This window comes from Buceros rhinoceros, unplaced genomic scaffold, assembly GCF_000710305.1.
Source record: "Buceros rhinoceros silvestris isolate BGI_N320 unplaced genomic scaffold, ASM71030v1 scaffold7647, whole genome shotgun sequence".
Lineage (NCBI taxonomy): Eukaryota > Metazoa > Chordata > Aves > Bucerotiformes > Bucerotidae > Buceros > Buceros rhinoceros.
Window position 1 is genome coordinate 37,563 of NW_010420370.1, and position 23,611 is coordinate 61,173.

At 38.9% G+C, this 23,611-nt stretch overlaps 1 protein-coding gene across 2 annotated transcripts in view; it reads right to left on the reverse strand.

Moving 5' to 3' along the window:
• Positions 1-23,611, reverse strand: part of DCLK1 (doublecortin-like kinase 1) — a 62,976-nt gene that overhangs the window by 18,520 nt on the left and 20,845 nt on the right. For both annotated transcript variants that reach the window (XM_010139285.1, XM_010139286.1), the window contains exons 5-11: positions 19,132-19,189; positions 18,282-18,401; positions 11,480-11,626; positions 7,817-7,950; positions 7,050-7,127; positions 6,314-6,410; positions 4,335-4,415 (exon numbers count right to left, since the gene is read on the reverse strand). In XM_010139285.1, the coding sequence (XP_010137587.1) occupies positions 4,335-4,415; positions 6,314-6,410; positions 7,050-7,127; positions 7,817-7,950; positions 11,480-11,626; positions 18,282-18,401; positions 19,132-19,189 (715 nt within the window). The remainder of the gene's footprint in view (positions 1-4,334; positions 4,416-6,313; positions 6,411-7,049; positions 7,128-7,816; positions 7,951-11,479; positions 11,627-18,281; positions 18,402-19,131; positions 19,190-23,611) is intronic.

Below are 23,611 nucleotides of genomic sequence, written 5' to 3' on the forward strand. Positions count from 1 at the left end.
GGGTTATGATCTCAGAATATCACCTCAGCTTTAGCAGTCAGGACAAGATCTTTTAAACATGACTAGTGAGTTTTGGTGTTCAACTCTAGGAACCTTAAAGGATCATGAGCTTCAGAAAATGTTGACTGCTGGTCCTCTGAAAGAAAGCTCTCATGAGCACATCTTTGAAGTTGAATAGTCAATATCCTTTGACAGTTTGAAACCTTTAGGCCAGAATTTGAGTTTTCACCCAGAGAATGTAAACTGTTTGGGATCTTAAGACACCTTTATTTTTTATCGCCTCCACAAAATACATTTCATGGTCTATTTGCAAGAAATAAAAATTAAACAAAACAAAACAAAAAAAAAAGAGAGTCAGAGGGTCTTGATGTAATTTGAGTAATTAATAAACACTTTTTTTCATATTTGCTTTGTTCTCTATGGCAGGAGACATTGCCACTCAAAGAAAAGGGAAGTATTAAAAACATGGGATGAAGTTCAGGAATCCCAGACTCCGGCTGCTCTGAAGAACTCAGATCCATTTCACAAGTGCCTTACTTTCCAGGTCTAAAAGCATCAGATGAATAGGCTATTATATAAATAACAGAAGGAAATTAGAGCAAATAGAAGTGCTGGAAAAGCTTTTGGACTCTGTCCCCTTTAAGCATTACAAGGAAATTCTTCTTTGGTCAGTGTCCTAGGGTGTAACCAGAAGTAGTGTGGCTGCCAAAGAAGAAATGTCTTTTTAAATTAACTTCCTTATAAATGTTCATCTTACTACTATTTACTGCTTGGTTATTCATTTCTTTTGGGCACAAATTTCCAAGGCAGGCATAGTTAAGGAAATATGTAAAAGCTCCACTTTCCCTAATAATTTTTAGGCTGGTGTGTGCCGTCTTCCTCCTCCACCAACAGCACGCCACATTTTATATTGATTATTTTAACAGAGAAGGATTTACAGAATGCAATAAATCCCTTTCATCATTCACCGCTCAAGGTTTCATTAGGAAATATTTACTACTTATACAATGAAAAGAAAGTAGGTTTGTCCTGTAAGTTGTGTAGTATAACTCAGCTTATCAATTGCATCAATGTTTAAAAAGCCAGACCTAGCTTCCAGCCTTTTTTATAATTCTTTGGTTTTGCAAAGAATTTGAGCTGGTAAAGGAAAGAGATGGGGTCCCTGTAGGGGAAGTATAAACTGATGGATTTTTTCCAGGTCTAAGTGTACTGCATAGGACAGACAAATCCAAACAAACTAAATGGAGGGGGCAAGGAACTGCTGCTGAATTGCATTTAGAATTCAAGATCTCCATCTGTGGCAGTGGCACACAGCCAACATCTTTTCAGGTTCTATTTTTTTTGAATTGAAAACAGCTGGGATATTATTGACATAGGAACTGCTTTACTGGTCTGACTGATCATAACAAGTTTTGCAGTTTCCAAGAGGATTTCAGCTATTTTTATAGCAAAAACTGAAACTGAAATGAGAGTTGGCTCCTACTGAAACTGTCGCAGCACATTCCAGGAATCTCAGCAATTTACCAAGTAATCACACAGTAAGCAGCTATAAAGTAGAATGGTTATTTACAATCTACAAAATGGTTTTATGCAGTGTAAGCAGTTACGACACTTCTATCAAAGGTTCAATCAAAGGGAGAAAATGTTTCTTAAAACTGTCAAAGAAAACACTTATCTGCTTTTCAAGCCAGCTGTGCTAACCAGTATCTTACTTGTAAGTTTACCACTCTATGAATAGGTTCAAAACAGAATAAGAAAAGGGAAAGTCCAGTTTCAGAGTTAGGTGAAAACTCCATGTGCCATTTCTTTTCACAAAGATGGTATTTTACAGAAGTTGCAGATAATTGCTCAGGTAATTACGACACATAGATCACAGAGCCTTTCACAAACAGGAATGAGTATATTAATTCCCTGCCCTAAAGCCCAGAAAATGAGGTACGGGGAGGTGACATGACAGACTTGCAGCTGGTCAGGCAGGTGATGGTATGGGGGATGTGAAGTCCAATCTGACACCAGTGTATCATTCTGCCTCTGTCCCTGCTGGGCTATCTACCACGTGCTTCCCAGACCCACTTCAGGGAGGTGTCCTTTTTCATGGAAGCATTTAAGCATCTTCTTTAACTCAGCCATGTTCTTAATTATCCTGAAGTGAACTAGGATTTTAGTGCCATCTAGTTAATTTTATGCCTAATATTAAGTGCTTCCATGTGTGATGCCTTGAAATAGGAGCAATGTTTGGAATGTGCTTAAGCACTTTCCCGATCTGGTCTCAGTCCTGGCCTTTCTTCTTCCAGAAAAAATATCTGGAGGATACATAAGAGAATTCAAAAGATGTTTTGATCTGCACTTTGAACTATCATTAGCATATTGCTGAAGACAAAATACTGATTTGTCTCAGTTGCTAAAGGCAGCAATTGAACAGAAAAGAAGAAATTACAGAACTGCCATGGAATACTTGTTTCACTTATTTTTGGACAAAACTGCCACAGGTTTTGATTGCGAAGAATTAGAATCAGCATAAAACTACGAGAAGTGCAACAGAGCAAGATCAAAGGTAAATTGGACACAGTATCTTGTGTCCAACAGTGCATCATAGTCAGTTTATGAAATAGTACATTTAACAAAGACAAGCAGATCTTGAACTTTCCCTGGCATATCCTTCAGTTTCTGCCAAGTACTTAAGAACTTTGTGAGCCAAGAGTTGTATCCAGACCACCGTATTTAATAGGCACCAGTGGGCTTATCCTCCAAAAATGTATCCAACTCCCTTTTGAATCCATTTATACTTGGCCTGTTCAGCATCCTCTGGCAACAGGCTCCACATTTTAACTTATTCCACAGAAACTCAGGAATTTGCCAGGATGCTTCAGCAACCAGAGCTTAGTTTTGTTTCATGGAGCTCTGGAGTGTTAAAAGACTCCAGTCCCAGGCCCCTTTCCCCATCGTTCCCCCTCAACAGGCGCTCATGAGGGCAGAGAGCAAACTCTCACGTCACCTGCACACCATCACCATCAGGTTACTGCCAAAGAGCTGCACCTCTTAATATCTCGCTAAAATAGCTCCTAAAATACATTGTCGTGCAACTGAAGCAAAAAAAAAAAAAAGAGGTGTCCGGGAGAGCATTAATAGTTCCAATGTATTTTTCAGAAAAAGAGGAAGGTTAGTGACCGCATCCTTATGTAGTATAAACAAGTGATGTTTCAGTAACCCCAGTAGCAGTGTGCAGACTGACACTGCCGATGACCTGGCCCTTCTGTGGCATCTGATCAGTCACTTCCATATCTTCCTCAACAGCACTCCAGAAATCCCTATCCATGCTCCTCCCGAGGAGAGAGACACCTCAGTCACCAAAATTCATTAAAACTGTGACAGAACACTATTTCTAAGAACAGCTATATCGCAGACACTTTCATAAAAAAGATTAACATTTGAGGTTACTGTATATTTGGAATTTTAGAATAGTGTTTTTGTGAGAAAAAGATTTTGGATACAGCAGCTGAGTATTCAGTTCCAGGGAGGACTACATGCTCAAACTTGCAACACACAAAGTGAAGCATTATTTCTTTCTCATTTAATTAATTTTCACTACTCATCCCAATTGTATTTCTTTTCTCAATCTTCCCTTCTAAATTTGCATCTGGATTTTCTCCAATTTTTTTCTTGTCATCCAAATATTTTAAGACATATTAAACAGTGAAATAATTAACAAATATAGAGTCCTTGCTTCAACATTAAAGAGAAATCTCTATATTGTCTGCCAGATTTACCCGAATGCTTACCACTTTTATGGCAAATGTCCAGTCACTTAGAGACAAGCCAGGATACCTAAATAGCTATTTTATGGTAACCCAGATTAAATGGATATGGCTGCATATAAATATGTGTATATCTCAATGTCAGAAGCTAAATATGATTATAAAGGTTTCCCTGTTTCATGATGGATCAAGTAGGCTTAGCACTATGGACTATATTTCAATAGCGCTTAATCATGACTGTCAGGTTTTTGAGTCCATCGTCTGATTTTAGGAGAGCAAAATGTGTCGCTGAATGCACAAGCTGATTGTTAGAGGTACATATTTGTCAAGTGTGGTTGACATTTGTTGAAAACCTGACCCAAAATATTTCAGAGATAATGCAGCTGAGCATACATAAAACAGTAAATACTCCAAGGTATGCATGATACACTACACCAGCCTGCAACACTGCTTATTTCCATTTAAATCTGTGGCATTTTTAGAACGTGTTGGTTCCAAAAGGGCATAGAGAGGACTTGAAAGAAAAGAGCCCAAAGGTGCCAAATTACAAGCAGTATCTACAGGCTTGAAAATACTTACATTAACCCACAGATGCTCAAGAACTTGCAAGGCAGAGAATCGCAGATCTACATCTACTTGAAGCATCATTGTGATAAGTTCCTGAGAAATGGAATACTGGGTCAAATTTAAGAACATTTTTAAAGAACAAATCAACATTTAATTCACTAAAGTGCACTTCAACTGATTATGTAAGACTGCTCAAAGAGAGAGTGAGCTACCAACTGCAGAAATACATTAAGATTATACAAAAAAAGAACAACTGTGAATTGCTGAACTTCAAGCTGAACTTTTAAATCAATGTCTAAGAGTACCTTGAAAAGCTAGAAGACAGCTCTGAGTTACAGTTCTGCAGCCACTGTTTAAGGGAAAAGCTCTTAATACATAATGTACAAAACAGATGGTCACATGAAATTAGGTTAGTCTCCATTAAGAAAAAGCCAATTTCTCTGTAGGAAAAAAGCCAGGAAATCTAGAATCTTATTTTAAACTCTTATATAAACAACACAGAAGATATTAAAAAACCCCTTCACTTAAAACATTATTTTTCATCTCTGATTTCTTCTGCAATTATCTAGTTTTCAACTAACATGTAAATAAACTTGTATCTATTTCCAGCCATGAGTGGAGTGCACAGAAAACAGGATGCCAGTATGACAGCAAATAAAAGGGTATCACCAAAGACCAAAGTTAATAATTCTTAGTGACAAGGAGAAGTTAAATGTTTAGGCTAATGCTTCAGAACAGAAATTTTAGACTGAACTATTTGGAAGAAAGAGTTTATTTCACCGGAGAACACCACTGGCAAAGGACTTGCAGGCCTCCCATTAATGAGTCTCAAAATAAACCCTACTACAATACAATGATATGATTTAGAGGACTTCTTCCAACCCTATGACTGTTACCTCCTCTGTTAACCTCATTAGTTAACAGGCTAAAATGCTAGTCCTGAGCATCCTCCACATATCTGTAACAGCAGGATGTAACTCTCCAAAGAATGGAGATTCAGAATGTAGAACGCTACTCTCATTACCTGCATCTACATCCAAATTTCATAAATTTTTTGTGATTAATTAAACACTGTCGCACTGAAAGAAACAGGAAGACAGTTTTGCCTGGATTTGCCTTACGGGCTATGGAAGAAAACTGGCAGAAATGAAGCACTTATCTACAGGATGACTGTATGAATAGTTTCATGCTTTTGGGGTTTTTTTTAAATTTATTTTTACATACACGTATGTATTACCTCCCTCTTTACATATATTTATACATGTGACTATAGTGAATGCCACAACCTCAGAAAATCTGAGAGTTAAACTTGCTCCGGTGCACTAATGAGAGTTAAAAAACTTGATCTGCTCTGCAAGTAAAGTGAACTCTGTCAGGATCTGTATCTGAAAACGTTTGTATCTGTCTTAGTACACCTAAAGCTCTACCTCTTTCCTGTCATCTGCCAAGAGGCTACGGCCCATGAATTGGTGGCCAGAACCAGTCTGTACTTTATACCACACTGATAACAATAAGGAATTACAGGCAACGAGAAGCCTGATTCTTTGACAGAAAGAAACAACAGACATATCATCTAATGGGATTAATACAGGGAAAACAGCCTCCCTGTAATATTATTATATAATATTCAAAGGCTCTGGATTGGTACCTGATCCCCATCACAAGTACATATAAAGCACAGTCCCAGGGAGCTTTCAAGATAAGAAATGTAGGTCAAAGTTACTTAAATTTTCTCTTGATCAGTAAGGGCTGCTGGTGTCTCTGTTGTGTGAGACACCCTATAGAAACAGGGCCCATTTCAGAACCACCTGGTGCCTAACAGACAAGACAGTGATCGAACAACAGCACACTTGGTAACCCAGTGGAATTATAGGTGTAGCAGGAGATGTATAAGACATGTCAAATACAGCACTGTGAAAAAAAAACATGCATTAGATACTGGCACTGAGAATAATATTGGAGAAGAAAGTATCAACAACTATAAAACCTACCTTTGCAGAGTCAGAAACGTTGTCCCAATATGGAGATGGAAAATCCACCTGTCCCATCAAAATCTGATCAAAAAGCACTTCTTGGTCATCTCCACTTCTATACAGTAAAAACCAAACAAAAACAAAACTCACAAAGAAATTATTTCCAGAGCAGGTTTCAATAGCCTTCTTGAAATTACTTTTAATTGGAGATTCCTTAGTATGCTTTTGGAAGCTGTTGATACTATCCAAGCACGCAAGCATGGGTGTGAGTGGTGAGATCATGAAACAAAGGGCATTTGGTACATTCTTTCTGAGGTAACCTGCTTGTCTTTAGGATTGTCAACAACTCTGCAATTGCTTTGAGGGGGAGAAGAGATCTGACAGGTCATTATTAGGTGGCTTACATTTTAATTACCTTTTACTGACCACAAAATACGTTGCATTTGGTCCATGAAAGAACATGATTATTTCACTGTGTATTTTAAACATCAGGCAAAGGCACCCAGAACCATAATGAAGGCTCTTGCTTTGTAATGCAATGAAGTTTAAACTAAAATAAACAAACACGAGACAGAGATTTTACAGTAAAATCACAGACATTTATAGGGTTTGTGTAAAATACTACGCAGACCACAGGAGAAAAAAAAACCCTAGAGGCAGAGAACTTTTTCCGGTGAAAATCTCTGTGCTTAATGCAAAAGCAGCACAGGGATCAATTCTCAGAACAAGGATGGTTGAATAGATCAGTCCATACCCACGGAATGGAGGAAAACCACAGAGCAGGATGTAAGTAATCACACCTGCTGCCCAGATGTCCACTTTCAAGCCATATCTAGAAGTGTGAGAGACATGGTTAGAGACATCCTACTCCTATGACCTACAGTACAAGACCAGAGGAAACATTTCCAGAATTACTAATAATTTCTTACATACTCTCATCTGAACTTTCTCTATGTTCTACCTATCTATCCTAATTCTGCTTTCAAATCTTTTTTACATTTACATCTTAAAACTACATTAGATCAGAATGTAGAAGTGAGCAGAACACATTGTGCTTTATTCCTGAGTTAGACAGTGATGCCTACCAACACGAAACCTGCAAAGGTTCAAGTCAGCAGGCATTTACTCTGTGGAACAAATCAGAAGAAGAGGACAGTGCGTGGTAACAAATGAAATTAAGTGAACGGTAGTTAGCAGTCCTGAGACAGCCTAAGAATTACTTTTATTGTATCTGCAAATGGCTAGTTAGTAACTAACTCGGTGTTGAATTGAGAAGTTTGAGATCCACAACTGGCAGAGGAACCTGTTATAACTCCAAAGCCAGCCCTGCTCTGAGCTGTTTTGGACAAGATAGCCTCCAGAAGTCCCTTCCAACCAGCTTGTTCTGCAAGACATGATTCTGCATCATACTTAAGAAAAGGTAGCATAAAAATCTTAATTGCAAGAACTCCTGTCTGTCACATTGGTGAGAACATGCTCCACTGTGTACACATCAATGAATCATCACTAGAAGTCATTTACCCAGTTTCAGCAATGATTTCTGGAGCTACATATGTTGGGGTCCCACAAACAGTATATAGAGGTCCATCCACAATTGTAGCCAGGCCAAAGTCTCCTAGCTTCAGGGATTTGCTTCCATCTTGGTGTTCATAAACCTAAAAATGAGGAGAAATATTCAGAGGTTTAACACAAAACCATCAAGGTAACTACTGTATTATTTACTAACTGCCTGAAATGTTCCTTCTAACTTACAGTCTTTTTTCTCCTCCTTATCTATAACAGACTATTCAACAATTCAAAAAGCTTTGGAACTTTCCCAACTTCCAAATTCTTGAATGCACTCAGGGTGTTGGGGAAGGCTTACTTTGCTATCTGGCCAACAAAGGACATACTACTTGCTAGAAGCTAAAGGCCAGAAGCAAAGGTCTGACCTTCCATCAGTGACTTCCTAGGTTAACTCCCCACTGACAGCCAATTCACAGTGCAGGGCTTTTGAGCTTATTCATTTCACTTGAACAGAGCTTAAAGGTTTGCACAGGACTTTCAGTTTCTTAGATAAAACAACAGTGACTGCACCGATAGCAGCAACAGATTCTTCTCTGTGTATTGAAGTCAAAAGATGAAAACCTGGATGGAATATTTAACCTCAAAACTCTGTCCTCTCCTTGGATGACTGTTAAACCCTAATCAGTGTCTCAGTGGTATATTACCATCATTATCAGCACAAATACGCAGGACTGTTAATGAGCATACATGAAAATCTTGTCTTAAAACACGGTCTTCACAGGAGCAACATGATACTTCACAGGGGTTTATGGGTGCAAAGAAAGATTAAGATAAAGTCACAAGAAAAAAAAGCTAGAAACATCAGCAAAAAATGTGCAATTTTAAAAGCTGGTTCAGTGTAAAAGAACAACTCCAAATCCTCAAACACCGAAAAGTTACCAAAAACGTTTAAAATAAAAAAGACTCAAATCTATCTAAAGGAAACACTAGACTGGGAGTCTTTCCTTAATCCAGCTGCTGGTTTGGATTCTTGCTTCTCATTTTGAAATTGTTTAAGATGAAAGTCAATGTTGACCTTAAAAAAATGGAAGCAGTCTACATGAGGCCTTTCTAAAGTATATATGCATCACCTTACTATTATTTATTGCAACCCAAATCAAACCTCCATGCAGTCTGGTTCACCAATAGTGATACCCTGACAAAATTAACAGTAAAACTGTATAAAAATAGAAGATCTCACACTTCACAATCAAAACTAAAATCCTTAACACCCATCTTGACCAGCTTCTCCTACACCAGAAATGACATTTATATACAACTGTTCATAGAGGAAAATTCTGTATTTTTTTTCTTACAAAATTACAATAAATTCTACAATGGACCCTTGAACAGTTCACTTGGTGGAAAAACTAAATCTGGAAGTCTCTCTCCACTGTTTGCTACATTTGTTGCTACACTGTTTTGTAGATCTGCTATAGCTTGTAACAATTAGTTATATTTTACAGGCTCCCTATCCCCAGTTTCTCCTTTGTTAATGCTAGTCATGTCTACAGAGAAAACCCCTTTCTGTCTGAATACCTGCTATCAGGTGATACAGCCACAAGCAGACGTTCGAATACACAAAATTCTTTTCCTTCCTATGCTGTTTTTAATAATACCACTGGATCTTTAGGAGGAACAGCAGTTTGATACGGATTCACATTTCTCTGCTACTAAGCCAGAAAAAAGAGTAGGCTTATAGAAGAGCACAGGAAAAAAAGCAATTATGGTTTTATTAAAAACACAGATTGTTAAATACATCTGGTTCCTGAAACTAAAGAAAGTGCTCTCTGAAATGGCAGTAATAAATCTAATTTCAACAACAGTTTTAATTAAAGGCTAGAGACTAGAGTTTTAAACATTCATTTGCTGAAAAATGTAAAGTGTGCACTTAAATATCGAGCTGAATCCAGTCTAATTAGCATCTCATATTCTATTTCATGCAGTTATCTTTTACAAAGCCCTCTCTCAGTTCTGTTAACCTAGTGAATGTTCACAAGTTTCTTCCTTCAACAGACCACACCTTGTATGACTCATATATCCTAGAAATTAATTATGGAAGAGGCTTATTTGGCAATATTTACTGACATGGAAGGTTTGGTACTGTGCATTTTCTAGTATTTTGCCCCATCTGTTTCCAGGAATTACTTTCCTTAGAAAACTACTTCAGCTGACTTGTAAAAATGAAGAAAGTAACTTTTCCTCACCCTGTTATAACTCCATATAAAAAGGAGCCCAGTGTGAAGCTGTGGTATGTTACTTGCCAGTCAAGGAATGTGTAAGATAATTTAACACTTATGTTATTCATAACAAACACTGTATATGTTCCACTGCATTTAAATACTGAAAGGCAATTAAAGAAATGGGGATTAGTGCAAATTACCCACTACGTAGTGCTTTCACTGTTTTAACTAAGCAATAAAACTGCATAATTGTATAACACTAATTGAATGCAGCTATACATAATTGTGTGCCACCATATGTATCCTATTACTATAAAGACTGCCAGTGTTTTCTAAGCTGCTCTTGTGATCAGTGCAGATGGCAACAGTCAGAGAAGTTGTTCTCTAGGGTTTATTATATGGCTATAAAGACATTCCATGACTTGACAAAATAAATGTGCTAAATAGAGGCACTTACGAAAAATGTTCCAATTAAAACATGGGAAACGGTCTCTAGAGAACAACAATAACAAAACAAAATCACAGGTATTCAGCATACCCTAAACTCTTGGACAGTTGACTGTCAGGTGGGCTTCACGTGCCTCGAGGACAGTAAGGAATACTTAAGCACTTTACAGATATAATTGGTGTTGCATATAGGATATTGAGAGAGGTTCACATACAAAAAAAATTATCATCAGGGTCTATAGCTGATGGCACACATCAGATCTAAGTGTGAAGTATTCTGGTGGCAGAATATATGGAGAATTGGGACATCCTGATACTGGAACATGTCAGCAAATTTGGGAAAACTCAGAGAACAGTGAAACAATCAGAGGAAAGCTGGAGAACGCAATTGCTGCATTCAAGAGTGCAAAATTCTCTGACAAAGTATGTCAGGGTATGTTTTTCCTTGTCTTCAGTGGACAGGGCTCACACAGATTCAGTCAGGAAAAGGAAGATTTAGACTGTCTGTTTGGGAAAGTGGCTTAATAAAAAGTGCCATAGATTTATTTGGGAGATTGCAAAGGGAAAGGAAGGACACTGGTCTCTTCCTGGTTGTGCTCTGATGTACAATGTGATTAGGGCACAACATTTAGACTCACCATGTTTGTAAAACTGAACTGCTGCTAATTACTTAAGCAGAAGTAAAGAAGAGTCTACTGAGGACAGAACACCGTTGTGTTTATGAGAAGCTTGAAATTATACTGCAGCTTACTAAAAGGTCACTTCTAGTGATCACTGGAACAACTGCTGTGTCCTGGGGAACAGTCTAGACATATCAGCTTATGTTACTGTTCCTTTTGTGATAGCTGTTATTCTCAGGAGAGCTTTAACACTAAGATTAAAATTAAAAGATAAATTACTGAAAAGATTGAAATAAACTTAGCAGGTGTGTGGAAGGAGAGAAAACAGCAGACCTTCTCTCACACAATTCCAAGTTATCAACAATACTAAAAGCTGAATCTTCACTTACCAGTAGATTCTCCGGCTTGATATCCCTGTGGACAATGTTCAGGCTGTGAAGATATTTGATGGCACTGGCCAGATTGTAAAGCATCCCACTGGCATCTCGCTCTGTATATTTGTTGGTGGAAGTAATAGCATCAAAAAGATCTCCTCCCTGGAGCAAAATGACCATGGCATGTGAGCAATACTGCTTGTGAAATGACTGAAAAAATTAGGGAAGATTAAGGAGCTTCATTTATAAAAGAGGAGGAGGAGAAGGGAGGAGCAGCACCATTTTCTTGTACTTACAAACTACAGGTACTATGATGACATTCCCCCATAATGGCAGCTGAACATACCAGTAATTCAGAACCATTTGTCATGGCTTAGTTGGTCAGCCCAGAGTCTCTACTGCAAACCATTCCCACCTGCTGCTGCTCTTGTAACATGTCCAGCACTTGCCAACTGGTGTGTTCAGAGGGTCTGTTGCAAATTTCTGGCACACCTACATACTTGCCAGTCACAATGCCATGTACACCAACCCTTGACAGTCTATATTACAATCACAAACAGGCTGACATCAAATTTTTGCCCCAAAGCTCCAGAAAGACGAAAGAACTCTCAGTAAAACTCAAACCAGCTACCCGTCATTACTGCTAGAGTATTTTTAAAGTGTATCCATCTCATAAAACTTTGAAAATGTGGATTTTAGAAACACTTTCTTTACACTAGATGGGAAGTTTTTGGTAGTGTGATGCTTCTTGCAGCTTATACTGAAGATCTTTCCAGCATATATGTCAGACAATCATACTGGAAGACGCTTAAGAATTAACATTAGTATTTCACCACAGCTACAAATACAGATGGCAGCTTGTGCCATTTCCAGCTCATCGTGCTGTCTAATTCAGCTAAAAGCTACTGTCAGTGAAAGAAAAACAAGAAAACAAGAGAGAAGGAAAAAAAGAAGGAAAATGAAATGGAAGTCCTCAAAGTTGAAATGACTTTCACCAGGATCTGAGGCAGCCGTGACACTTGAACTGTATTTCCAGAGCTGAGCTAGCAAGTGGGAAGAACATGTAAGTACTTGGAGAAAGACCAAAAAATAAGTTTAAAGAAGAGATCAAGGAGAAACCTTGACAGAATGGAGGAAAAAAGAAACATGTTTTGAGAGATACTATTCAGAGTATTGGACCTTAGGCCAAAATCAAAGCAGCACCATAAAGAAAACACAGAACAACAACAACAACAAAAGATAGGAGGGAAAGGATAATTCTGCAAAAACAATGCAAAAAATCCCTGGTGCAGTCAAAACGCTAAGAAAAAACAAAACAAAACAAAACCACAGGACCCTGTATTTTAAAGGCAAAATAGATATTTGCCAAAGGCAAGAGAGAAGTCCCAGCTTTGCCAACTCTCGTGATTTTATCAACCGCCTCGAATTATTTGCTGGGTTTTTCTAAGGCTCAGGTCCAGAGTAAACACTGTTTTCACTAAGCGAAAGAAGGAGGAAGAAGAAACAAAAAAAAAAAAAGCAGATTTTTTTCAGGAATCACAGAGAAAAAGGCAGAGACTCAAACCTGAGGAAAAAAAATTACTTGTTAAAAAAACCCAAACAAACTATTACAAATTTTGCATTGTTGAGGTTCATCTGAAGTCCACCAGAGAAGACCACTGTAGATGCAAAACCCCAGCTTTGGAAACAGCTTGTAGCTAACCACTGTCAAACCTAGACAATGTCCAGACTTCTTGCCCTGGCTGGTAAAGGACCAAAATACACCAAGATACATAGTGTCGAGCAAATGGAGGAAATAAAGGCCAAGCTAAACCAGACAGAGGATGAGAAAGAAAGGCCAAATATCTGGCAAATGTATAATGCCATGTACTTCATGGCATTATCGGATCCCTAAGTATTAGATATCAGCATGTGGCAAAATATGTGCGATAAATAATCATTCTTCCCTAAGCTCCTTCCTGTGAAGCCCCTGTACCAGCTGCTTTTTAACATGAGGTAGTGGTCTTATCTAATACCTTCCAGATGCTTAGGAGAAGTGTCAATAACATCAGCAAAGGATCTGTCTTCAAACAAAGAAAACAGTCCAAGCTGAGGTATGAGGGCTAAAAGGGAAAGAAGCTGAACCTTAAAAAATGAGAAGGGAAAACATACAAGAAGAAAGAACACAAAGAAGAAAAAGAAAAAATGTACACGCGCAAGAGAAATCTAAGCTCAGAAGTTGTTAGAGGCTGCAAAGCACATTGACAGATGGTCAAGCCAATTTGAAGCAGAATAATTTTCTCCATTTAAGCAGTCTCCTTTACTCAGTAGCCTGCTGAGAAAAGAAGAGCATATATTTAGTTTGTGGGATTCTTTGCAATTAAATGAGAGGTGATATCCTGGAAAGAGTTAACAGCTGTATCAGACAGAATTGTTTTCAGACTTCCCTTTCCCTGAAGAGCACTTTAACCTGCAAGGTTCTGCTTAGCTGATTCACACAGCAGGTCACTATCATTTATTCAGGCACAAGGGGTGAATTCAGGATGACATTTCAGTCTTAAATCCCCTGTTCTGGAGAGAAATGGGACCAGCAACATCTGAAAGCAGTTTTTATCATCTGAGCACATGAGGAAGTATACTTGGAAGTACAGTAACTGATTATTTATTTATTACCTCGTTATGTAAATGATATAATCTCTCTTTTCTTCTGCAAAAGTGAAATCACATCCTGGAGCAGTAAAGGAAACTCTCCAATAAATCTTGCTTGTTAAATTGGCCAAACCTGTTAGGTTTGAATAACAATTTTGGTTTGCTGTCTAAAAAGGCAACATGCCAGAAAACAGGTCCTTGCTTCCTTTTATGAGCACGACTTGCAATGCGTTTATATTTGTATTTATGAAGTGCTTTTTCTTACACTTTACAAAGCACCAAATGGCCTATCTGCCATGAGGTGAGGGCAGTATTTGCAGCAGTCACTTATGTCAAACATGTTACTGCCAATTAATGCAGGGTGGCATTAACTGAAACCGTGCAGTGCAGTATCAAGCCTTTCCCCCTTGAATTTCATTCCTGTCGGTGAGTCTGATTTAAAGTCAGGTCTTCAAAAGTCAGTCAATAACAGATGGTTAATCAGTCTAATAGCGCACGCTATGAAATGGTAACAGTCAGTAACCGGTGAATTAACAATTAATGTCCTTCCAGAAATACTTGCCCTGGTGCCCATAGGGTATAACAAAGCCTTTTTTTCCCAATTAAATATGAAGGATAAATGTTTGCTTCAAAGAAACAAATCTGACTTCCCAGGATCAGGATATTTCTTCTAAATATCTTCTATTATTCCACATTAAAGTAATGAACATTAAAACAGTGCTCTCTAGGATATCTGAACTACAAAGACGTCTATAAAGTGCTTCTACAGCATAACTCAGAGCATAAATATCCTAGTATATGCAGCAATCCTGAAGAGAAAAGAAGAAAGCATGCAAGAAAACACATTTTTCCAGAAAGTGAATATAATGGATGGTTTTCTTTATATAAATCTTCTAGGCTGGTTATTTTGTGGAGTTGTCGGTCCTCTCCTCTCTCATTTAGCTGAGTAGGACTTTGATTAAAAATCCACCAGAGACTACAGTTTGAACATTTTTCAAGCGTGAACAGCACAGCAGGTTGCACCCATAAAACCAGCTATGTGCTTATGTCTTGGCATGTTAAACAAGGCACAGCTTTTACTTCTTAGCACACCTCATGGGGCCAAGACGAAGGATTTGTCAATGCAGGCTGAAGCCATGGCTACATTTGATTACGATGCTGTGCAAGAGCATTGAGGTGCCTTTGATGCTGCGAAAAACCCACAGTACCAAGGATCTCAGAGGGAGCTCACTTATCATAGAAAAGAGCAGTAATTATGATTAAAATAGTGTTAGATGGTAACGACATCTGATTTGAAGCTGTGCTATTTCATGTTGTACTCCTGACTGTAAGAGAGAACTGTGACTATGAAGAACATGGGGAAATTCTTCTAGGACTGGTTACAGAGAGGGATTCGTGGCATGGAAGAATGCAAGTATTTTGCTTTTTTCTTAGGATTTAACCTCTCCATCAGAGACAAAATGGGGATACTGGATACCCTGTCAGCTCCTCCCTACCAGCATGGAGCTTGGAGGTTGTGGACAGTAGGGTTAACAGTATTGTAAGCTCCACAGCACCACTCAAGCCAAGCAGGCTGTCCCGGTTTGAGCTGAGACTTCCTTGTTTTGGGTAATGGACAAATAGAATTATTCCATGCAAATACGATAATTCCGCATTTAATTAGTTAAGGGGGTCAGGTGTAATGTTACATGGGGAGCCTTTAAAAGCAGCAGGCGGGGGAGTGTCTCTCTCTCTCCTTCCGGACTCGCTGCACAGAGGGGTCCTGCCGTGGACCTGCTGGCAGACGTCCAGGCCTGACCAGGCCAGCTGGAGCCGACCCGGCGAGCAACCAGCCCGAGGCTTGAGGGTCTTCATCCCCCGGATCACTCTTTGAGCTCCCGGGCAGCGGCACGCAGGGAGCCGAGTCCTCCCATGAACCGACCTGCCGACCGGCCAGCCCGAGAGCAGCCTGAGACCAAGCCGAGGCCTGAAGGCCTGCACCTGGGGATCGCCCGAGAATTACGGACTACAGACTCCGAACTGCACTCGCCGTGAGTTCTGTGTTGTCTGAAAATCGGGAAAAATATTCACACTCCCAGCCGTTTCGTGAAGGGAGTTCTCCTGCCGTGAAATCTGCCGTGCGCAGAGACTCCCCCCCATCTCGCCGCGGGGACTGAGAGCAGCTGCCCAGAGGCTCCTCCTTTCCCCCCCTTCCCAGCGTGAGGGGAATCCAGCTAGGCTGGAGCGAACCGAGGTTTCTGCCCTACTATCTCGCCGTTTCTTCTTTTTCTTTTTTTTTCCCTTTTCCTTTTTTCTCAGTTTATAACTATATGCACATATATATATGTAAAGTATAGTTATGTGTGAATTTATTGTATCTTAAAAGTTTGTTTCAGTTCCGGACGCAGACCGAGGTGTGAATTTTCTTCCTTCCCCTTTTTAAAACCCTTCTGTCTCTGTTTAGGACAGACGGATTCGTTAAGGTAATTCGAGGAGTGGGTACCTCAGTCCCTCGACCCTTGACACAGGCCCACCAATCTAGGAGGTTCAAACTGAAGAGGACAATGTTGCCTTCTCCTGAGGTGTGGGGTGTGACCTGAGATTCTCCTGGTTAACAAGGCTGAACTAGCCCTCCACGAGGACCAGGAAAATCTGTGGCCATCCACCCACAGGCCACACTTGACAGCCTCCCAGCTCTGCATTGCAAACACAGCTCGTGTCACTGCTGATGCCACAGAGCATGGGGGATAACGGACCAAACAAAAAAAGTTTTCATTCTCCATGCTCTCATATTCCAGTCCAGAGACTGAGAAGTTCTTTAAGGAACACTTTGACCTAGGATCATCCTATCTAACATCTCAGTGAGGTGCCTACATTAAGAGCATCCCCTAATCTCCACCTACAATCAGAGCAAAGCAGACAATAATCCTGCTTGCCAAAATCACTTTCTCTCACAACCTCTGATGGTCCCTGTTTCTAACCACAGATACAGAAGGTGTCTACCAAAAGTGACCACACTTTTAATTTCAGGTAAGTAGAAGTGGGTACAGGGTTCAGAGCGCCTGATTTGCTCACAAGTCTTGAGCAAGCACACACAACTGGCTGGCACACAAATGCTGCTGCACAGCTTTATTGTAAACACTTAAAAACACGGATTTCCCAGGTGTAGGCATGATAGGCTGCCTCAGGAGAACATGCTGATCAAGATACAGAATTGGAGGTGGCTGCTGGAAAGATCTCCTTCCCACAGAATGGTTGAGGAAGGAAGAGTATCACTAATCCCTTTAGTGAACGTGATAAATGTGTATTCTGTTAAAGTAAGTAATGAGGACAGGATTTCCTCAGAGGTTTTCTGTCCTAATCCGTACAGTTTACTCAAATGTGTTTTTACCACTTTTTTATGCACAGTGACATACTAGTGTGTTAGTACCAGAACCAAGAGCTAAACTCACCCTTCTTGCACTGCACTGCTGACAATATGGGTGCAAGAGATGACCTGGTCAGAGTTTCACAATCCAATTTGAATAGATAATTCCACAAGTGAGTAAAATAAATGCATGAGATCTGGAAGTTATTGTGAAGAAATAAATAGGGACCCAAATATAAAACACTGCATTTTCAGAATAGAATCATGCTTTAAATAGCAGGTTTTTCTCTTTTACTTCCCCTTTCCTCCAGCATAAATTTAGATTATTTTCAAGGAGACAGGCCTGACAATGTGTTACTGTAAAGCAGTAGACAGGTAACATTGTTTAAATTTAACATAAATTAATAAAATCTAATTAAACTATTTTATCAAAGAATATTGAATTTTGAAGGCAGGTAATTATGGCTATTCGGACTGAGTGTATTTTCAATTTACCCCAAGGCAGATGCATTTCTTCAAGATAAAAGGCTTCTTTGGGGGGAACAAATAGAACTGGTGATCTCCAAAGTACTGTCCACGGTATACCTCTGAGTGTGGATTAAATATATTGTGAGTGTGGCTTACAGACAAATATTTGAAATACTTGAAAGCTATAAAAAAAGTCTGACAGTAGGTTACACAACTTCCAGCAGAGTGATGGACAAGACTACCTTCAGAGACTCCTTCTATTCTCAATTATTCCGTGATTCCATGATTTTTAGTAAGCTTTAGTACCAATTTCTCGATATGGTTGAAACTTCTTATGAAAATTCTTAATATGCAGCTTGTCTCCAAAATACTCACCTTTACAAGTTCCATGACAAGGTACAACTCAGTTGGCATGTCCATCTCCTCAATCAAAAGTACAATATTGGGATGCTTGACTCGTCTTAAAATAGATACCTCATTCTGGATCATGTGTTCCTGTCACACAAAAGAAATCTCTAATGACTATGGGTTGGTGGGAAAAACCTTCACAGTGGGAAAAGCAGAGAGAATTGGGACCTGCATGGATTCCTCAGGGTTTTTTAAAAAGGTAACAGATGTTGCCTCCAGCAATATGGAAGGAACAAGTGTGGGAACAACATCAGTGTAATAACTGAAAGAAGAACAGAGAGTAGAACACAGAGAAATAAATGGAGGAAAAGACATGTTTCTGATGCAGAGAAAAATTAAATACAGAAGCTTCTAGAATTTTTCCTCTGATGCAGAATATTTTCTTTTAAAAATATTATAGCATCTTCTCAGAGAACTTTTTGAAATTGATTTCAAAAGCTACCAGTAACTTGGTATAAAGCTGACAAAAATTTCATTACCCATGCATACTGTTTAGACATAGTGACAGGTGTTGTAATATTTTTTTTCTGTTTTCCATACCATCTGGAATTATGAAATATAAAGGACGTAATTACAAAGAGCAAGGAGAGTGCCCCCACACACCAACCAGCTGGAGACTCAACACTAAATAAGCACACTGTAGCTTTTTCTACTGATATTCCAAGGGTCTCCAGAGGGCAGGCAAAGGCTTCAACCAAAAAGATTCTAACACTTGCCAGGAAGGAGATAAATACCAGCATCTTCCCAAACTGATCTCTCACAAAATGTTTTTTGAAAAAAAAAAATTCTTCCGTCTTATCTGTTTTTTTATACTTACTTTTCCTCTACATTTACTTTTTTTGATTATTTTCAGAGCATATTCTCTACCAGTTGATCTGAGGAAAGAGAAGAGAAAAAATTGTTAGTTCAATCACATTGAATATTTTTCTTAGTTGAGTTTATATTTGTCATTTGAGCACAGCAGGTCTGGGCAAGAATTCTATTCAAGTATTTGTTTTGTCAAGAAATGAAGCCTGGATTTCACTGGAATTGTGAACTTGAGACAAATTTATTGAATAGGTGTGCCTGAGAAATTTTCTTTTAATTGAAAAAAATGAAGACACTTCAACATCTTAAAAATAAAAAAAACACTTGATTTTTAATTTTGTGTTGATAATTGTTATTTCTTCAGCAGTTTTATGTGAAAATATTATACAATATTTTCAGATCCAAATATTTTCAAAACAAAAAAGCTTTTTCTATTATACAAAAAACAAACAAACAAACCATCACAAAAAACCAAGCTATGGAAAATACTTCCGTTTTTTACTTCAAATGAAAAGTCATTTGTTTGCACATCTGCATTCACAACTGTTAACTGACAAGAAAGTCAGTCCTTGGAATAATATTTTAGGTAATCAGTAAGTATACAATATTTATCAGAGTAAAAAGATTATATTTATAGGACAGAATATGAAAGGTTCTGGACACAGTAAAGAAATTATAGAGAATTAGGTTAGGATGAGGACACATTTCCTTTTAAGTGGGTCAGCTTTTTTTTTCTTTTAACCCATATAATATTTATTCCTATCACGTATATATAGATATTTATTATATAGCATGCTAACATAGAAAAATAAGCTTGCAGACAAGTTAACAGTATCAACTCCCATTCCTTAAGTTACAAACCCGAAAGATGGCTGTAAGGATGAAAACAAGAAGCTCTGTTCACAAGCTAGTAGTTTCACCCTAAGGTTAAATAGACAACGGGTAATATAAGAAAAACCAATTACTGAAACACTTTCATATCATAATAAAAATCTATAGAGTTTACAAAAGTCTATTACAATGCTCTTAGGCATCTTCTGGTTAAAAAATAATGGAAAAAAATAACCTCTCAAGCAAATGGGGTGATTTTTTTTTCATTCTTCATTTAGCGAAACGTAGTTAAACTGATACATTAAACTGATATATAATCGAGAAATGAATGTGCCTAAAAGTGTGCACAGTCTGTAAAACAGGACATACAAAGTGAGTCATAAAGTGAAAGCACTGCATTAGAAAAACAGCTGGTCATTTTCATTGCCATATTTAAGCACGGAGAAGTCCTCTGACAGTGTGGTACTACTGGGTATTAATTTCAGGGCAAATGGGGACTCCAGTAAAAATAATAACAAAAAAGCCCCCAAATATTAATCCTGTTTGAGTTCCCACGTCAGCAGGGAGCAAAGACAGTCTGTACTGAAACATCAATTAAAAGGCTGTTCAAAGAAATCACACAGGATGATGTTTATGACTTGAAAAAAAAAGTACAGACTGGCCACTCAACACTTGAGCAAAGAAAAATTAAAAACTTCTCATATATGTACTCCTCCACAAAGGCGCTTAATGCTACAGCCCCTAGAAATGGGACACACTCCCCACGAGGTTCCCCTTCTCGGTGCTGTCGTTTGGTGGCTACAGTCCCAGCTCTGTGAGGAGACAGGCCGAGGTATGGACACTATTTTGGGTGAATGCGAGGAGGAGGTAGGAGAAGAATATTAGAAATTAAGATATCTGGGGTTCAAACTGAGACAAAATATGCCCTCTTTCAATAGGAGTCTCTTTCAAGCTGCTTGGTTGCCCTAGGAATGGCTCCTTTCTGTCATGAGAAAGGAAATTGATGGTTTTTGTTGGCCATGGGAGACTCCAAGTACTCCAAAACACTGGGAAATTCGAGCCAGTGAGGAAATGTCAGAATTTGGAAGTATCTGAAAGTTAAAAATGAACACATATAAAAACACCGCAGGACAAATTGCGCATATGATGGAGCAGATATGTAACGAGCAGATGACAACTCTGACTGCTCTTTGTTTTTGTAAAAAGAAAATTAAACCTAAGATAATGCAAATCCTTCCCCCTAAAAATCTGCAGAACCGCAGGCTGTCAGCAGCACTGCAACTTACACACCCGCCAATAAAATATGCGTGGCCATGCCAGCAACTCACAGCAAAACCGGCATATCACCCGTCACCCATCACTCAACCCAAACAATAAAAAGGTGCCACACAAAGTAGTAAACACATTATGGCTGCATAAAAGTCCAACACTACCGCAGGGCACAGCGTTAGATCTCTAGCTCACAGCAGGGCTCTGTGCCATGTTCCCTGGCTGTTGTAACCTGTTTGCAACGTTTGTAAAGGTTTCCATTGCACTGGAGACAAAAATCTATCTTAATTACTTCTGTGTGTACATTAGAAGTATTTGTGTGTGTGTGTGCCTGTGTATTCACAGATGCACAGAATGGGTTTTAAAAGCCCTCACATGAAAATTTTGAATATGGTTTTTGACTTCTATTCGGACTGTTCGTTGTCAAAGGAAAATGCCTGTGAATGCATTTGAAGCATCAGAGAGGCTAACCAGTGCACACAGGCTGGTCTCCAGAGCTGTGCAGAAGTAGTATCCCTGTGATCAGTGAAGATGTGTAACAACCCATTCGTACTTGCTTAACACCTCACCGCGTTAGTTCTTTGAAGTTTAATGCACACAAGAATTGTATGTCAGAAGAAAGTGGAAAAGTCCTCTGTCCCAAGTATCACCCCATCAATTCTGGCTCTACAAATGATGGATGTATCAGACTTTGAAGTGAGGTGGGTTTTGCTTAGAAAGCCTGTGGAGAATGTTTTTGAAGGGGTTTTACATACACTGGCTTTAATTTACCTCCAGCCTTTAATTCCTCTTTCCACATTTGTGATGGCAAGGATATGCTGTTTTAGAAGTAGAAACTAACAGAAATAATCCTACTTTAATTTTCAAGCTCTCCCCAAGTCGGAACTCCCTGATATAAATAGGTTCTATGGAATGGTATAGCTCAGAGAACCATAAGAATAAGTAGCTGATAATACCTGAGTAATCATGCTGTTTGAGGACATATTCCCTCGATACATCGTGTTATAGGATACTTCTGGGACCAGTGGGTTAGACAAGAGGACAGGAAACAGTTTGCATTTAAACTCTCAAGGGTATTGTAATCAGTATTAATTTTAGGTATGGTGGGACCCATATTTAATTTTGTTCACGTATTTTCTCTCAGCTCAAGAAAAGAGTTGTAAAATGCACACCAGCACACTTCTCAGCACAACTGGCATTTTCAGCTGAATCAGAGTGAATCAAAACCTCAACTTTTAAAAAATTTTTCCTTGTAATCTCTTTCTCTCAGTCACTACTCTGTTACTTCAAGCTTGCCTTTTTCTCTTTTCTTAATTACATGTTTTCACCCATGTTTTCATCAGTCATGCCCCCTCCATAGGGTTCTACAGTGCTTTCTTGTTTTCATGTTGTTTTGGTTTGCTTCCCGTAGGTTTCCATATTGCTCAGTTTAGTGTTCAGACCCTGGGGTTTGATCTAAACAGCTATCGGCCTCTGGACGATGAGCTTTACCATGAAGTCATTCTGACAGAGCTCTTAAAGGCCTCACTGGAGCCTTGGCCAAGTCCCACAAGCACACTGTCAGCTGATACAAAAGCCACTCTTTTCCCTTTCTCCATCAGCTGTCTTCATGGTCTTGTCAGACTCAGATGCAGAGCGGGACCTGCCTTCTTCCAAAGAGACTCTGGTTTAAAACTAGCCAAGGTAATTTATCATCATCTGCCATGAGATCTAATCTTGACTTAATCCCTAGGGTTAATCCCAGGCTAAATAGCAAAAGTTCTTTCTTTGAGCTCGAAGATGAGGTTACAATCTTCTGTAAGAGTCTCCTCTTTAGGATATGGTAATAGGGGATATAAAACTTCACTCGTGGAATTTCGTTATCATGACTTGACATCTCTATTGTTCTTTCTTTTGGATATCTGTAGCTCTAGCAGTTTTTTTGTCTCTCTGCTCTGCTCCTATCTATCTAACACGAACAATTGTACAATCATTTCACGTGCAGGTACCTTCTGGTTTTTATATCCCGTATTCTCCTATTTTTACCACCACCACCAAAAGACACCTGCAGTTCTGCTCAGAGCATTTCTGTCTCTGTTCCTACACTCTTAATTTTGGGCAGAGCCAGTTCAAATCTGGTTCGTGACCTGCCTGACTATATTCAGAAACTGGCACTTGAGCTAGTCAACATGGACAGTTTCAGCAACATTGACACTTGAGGTGACTTGTGACTAATCTGGAGTGGATGTCTAAAATCAGTCTTTAAGGATGACTGTTCTCACCTCTAAACAGCAAAGGGCACTGAAGAAGTTATACTTTCACATCTGCAGTGTCGGATGGGGTTGGATGGAACAAATACAATGGTATAAATCAGGCAAGCAGGAGAGAGATGCCCGTTTAATTAAACATAA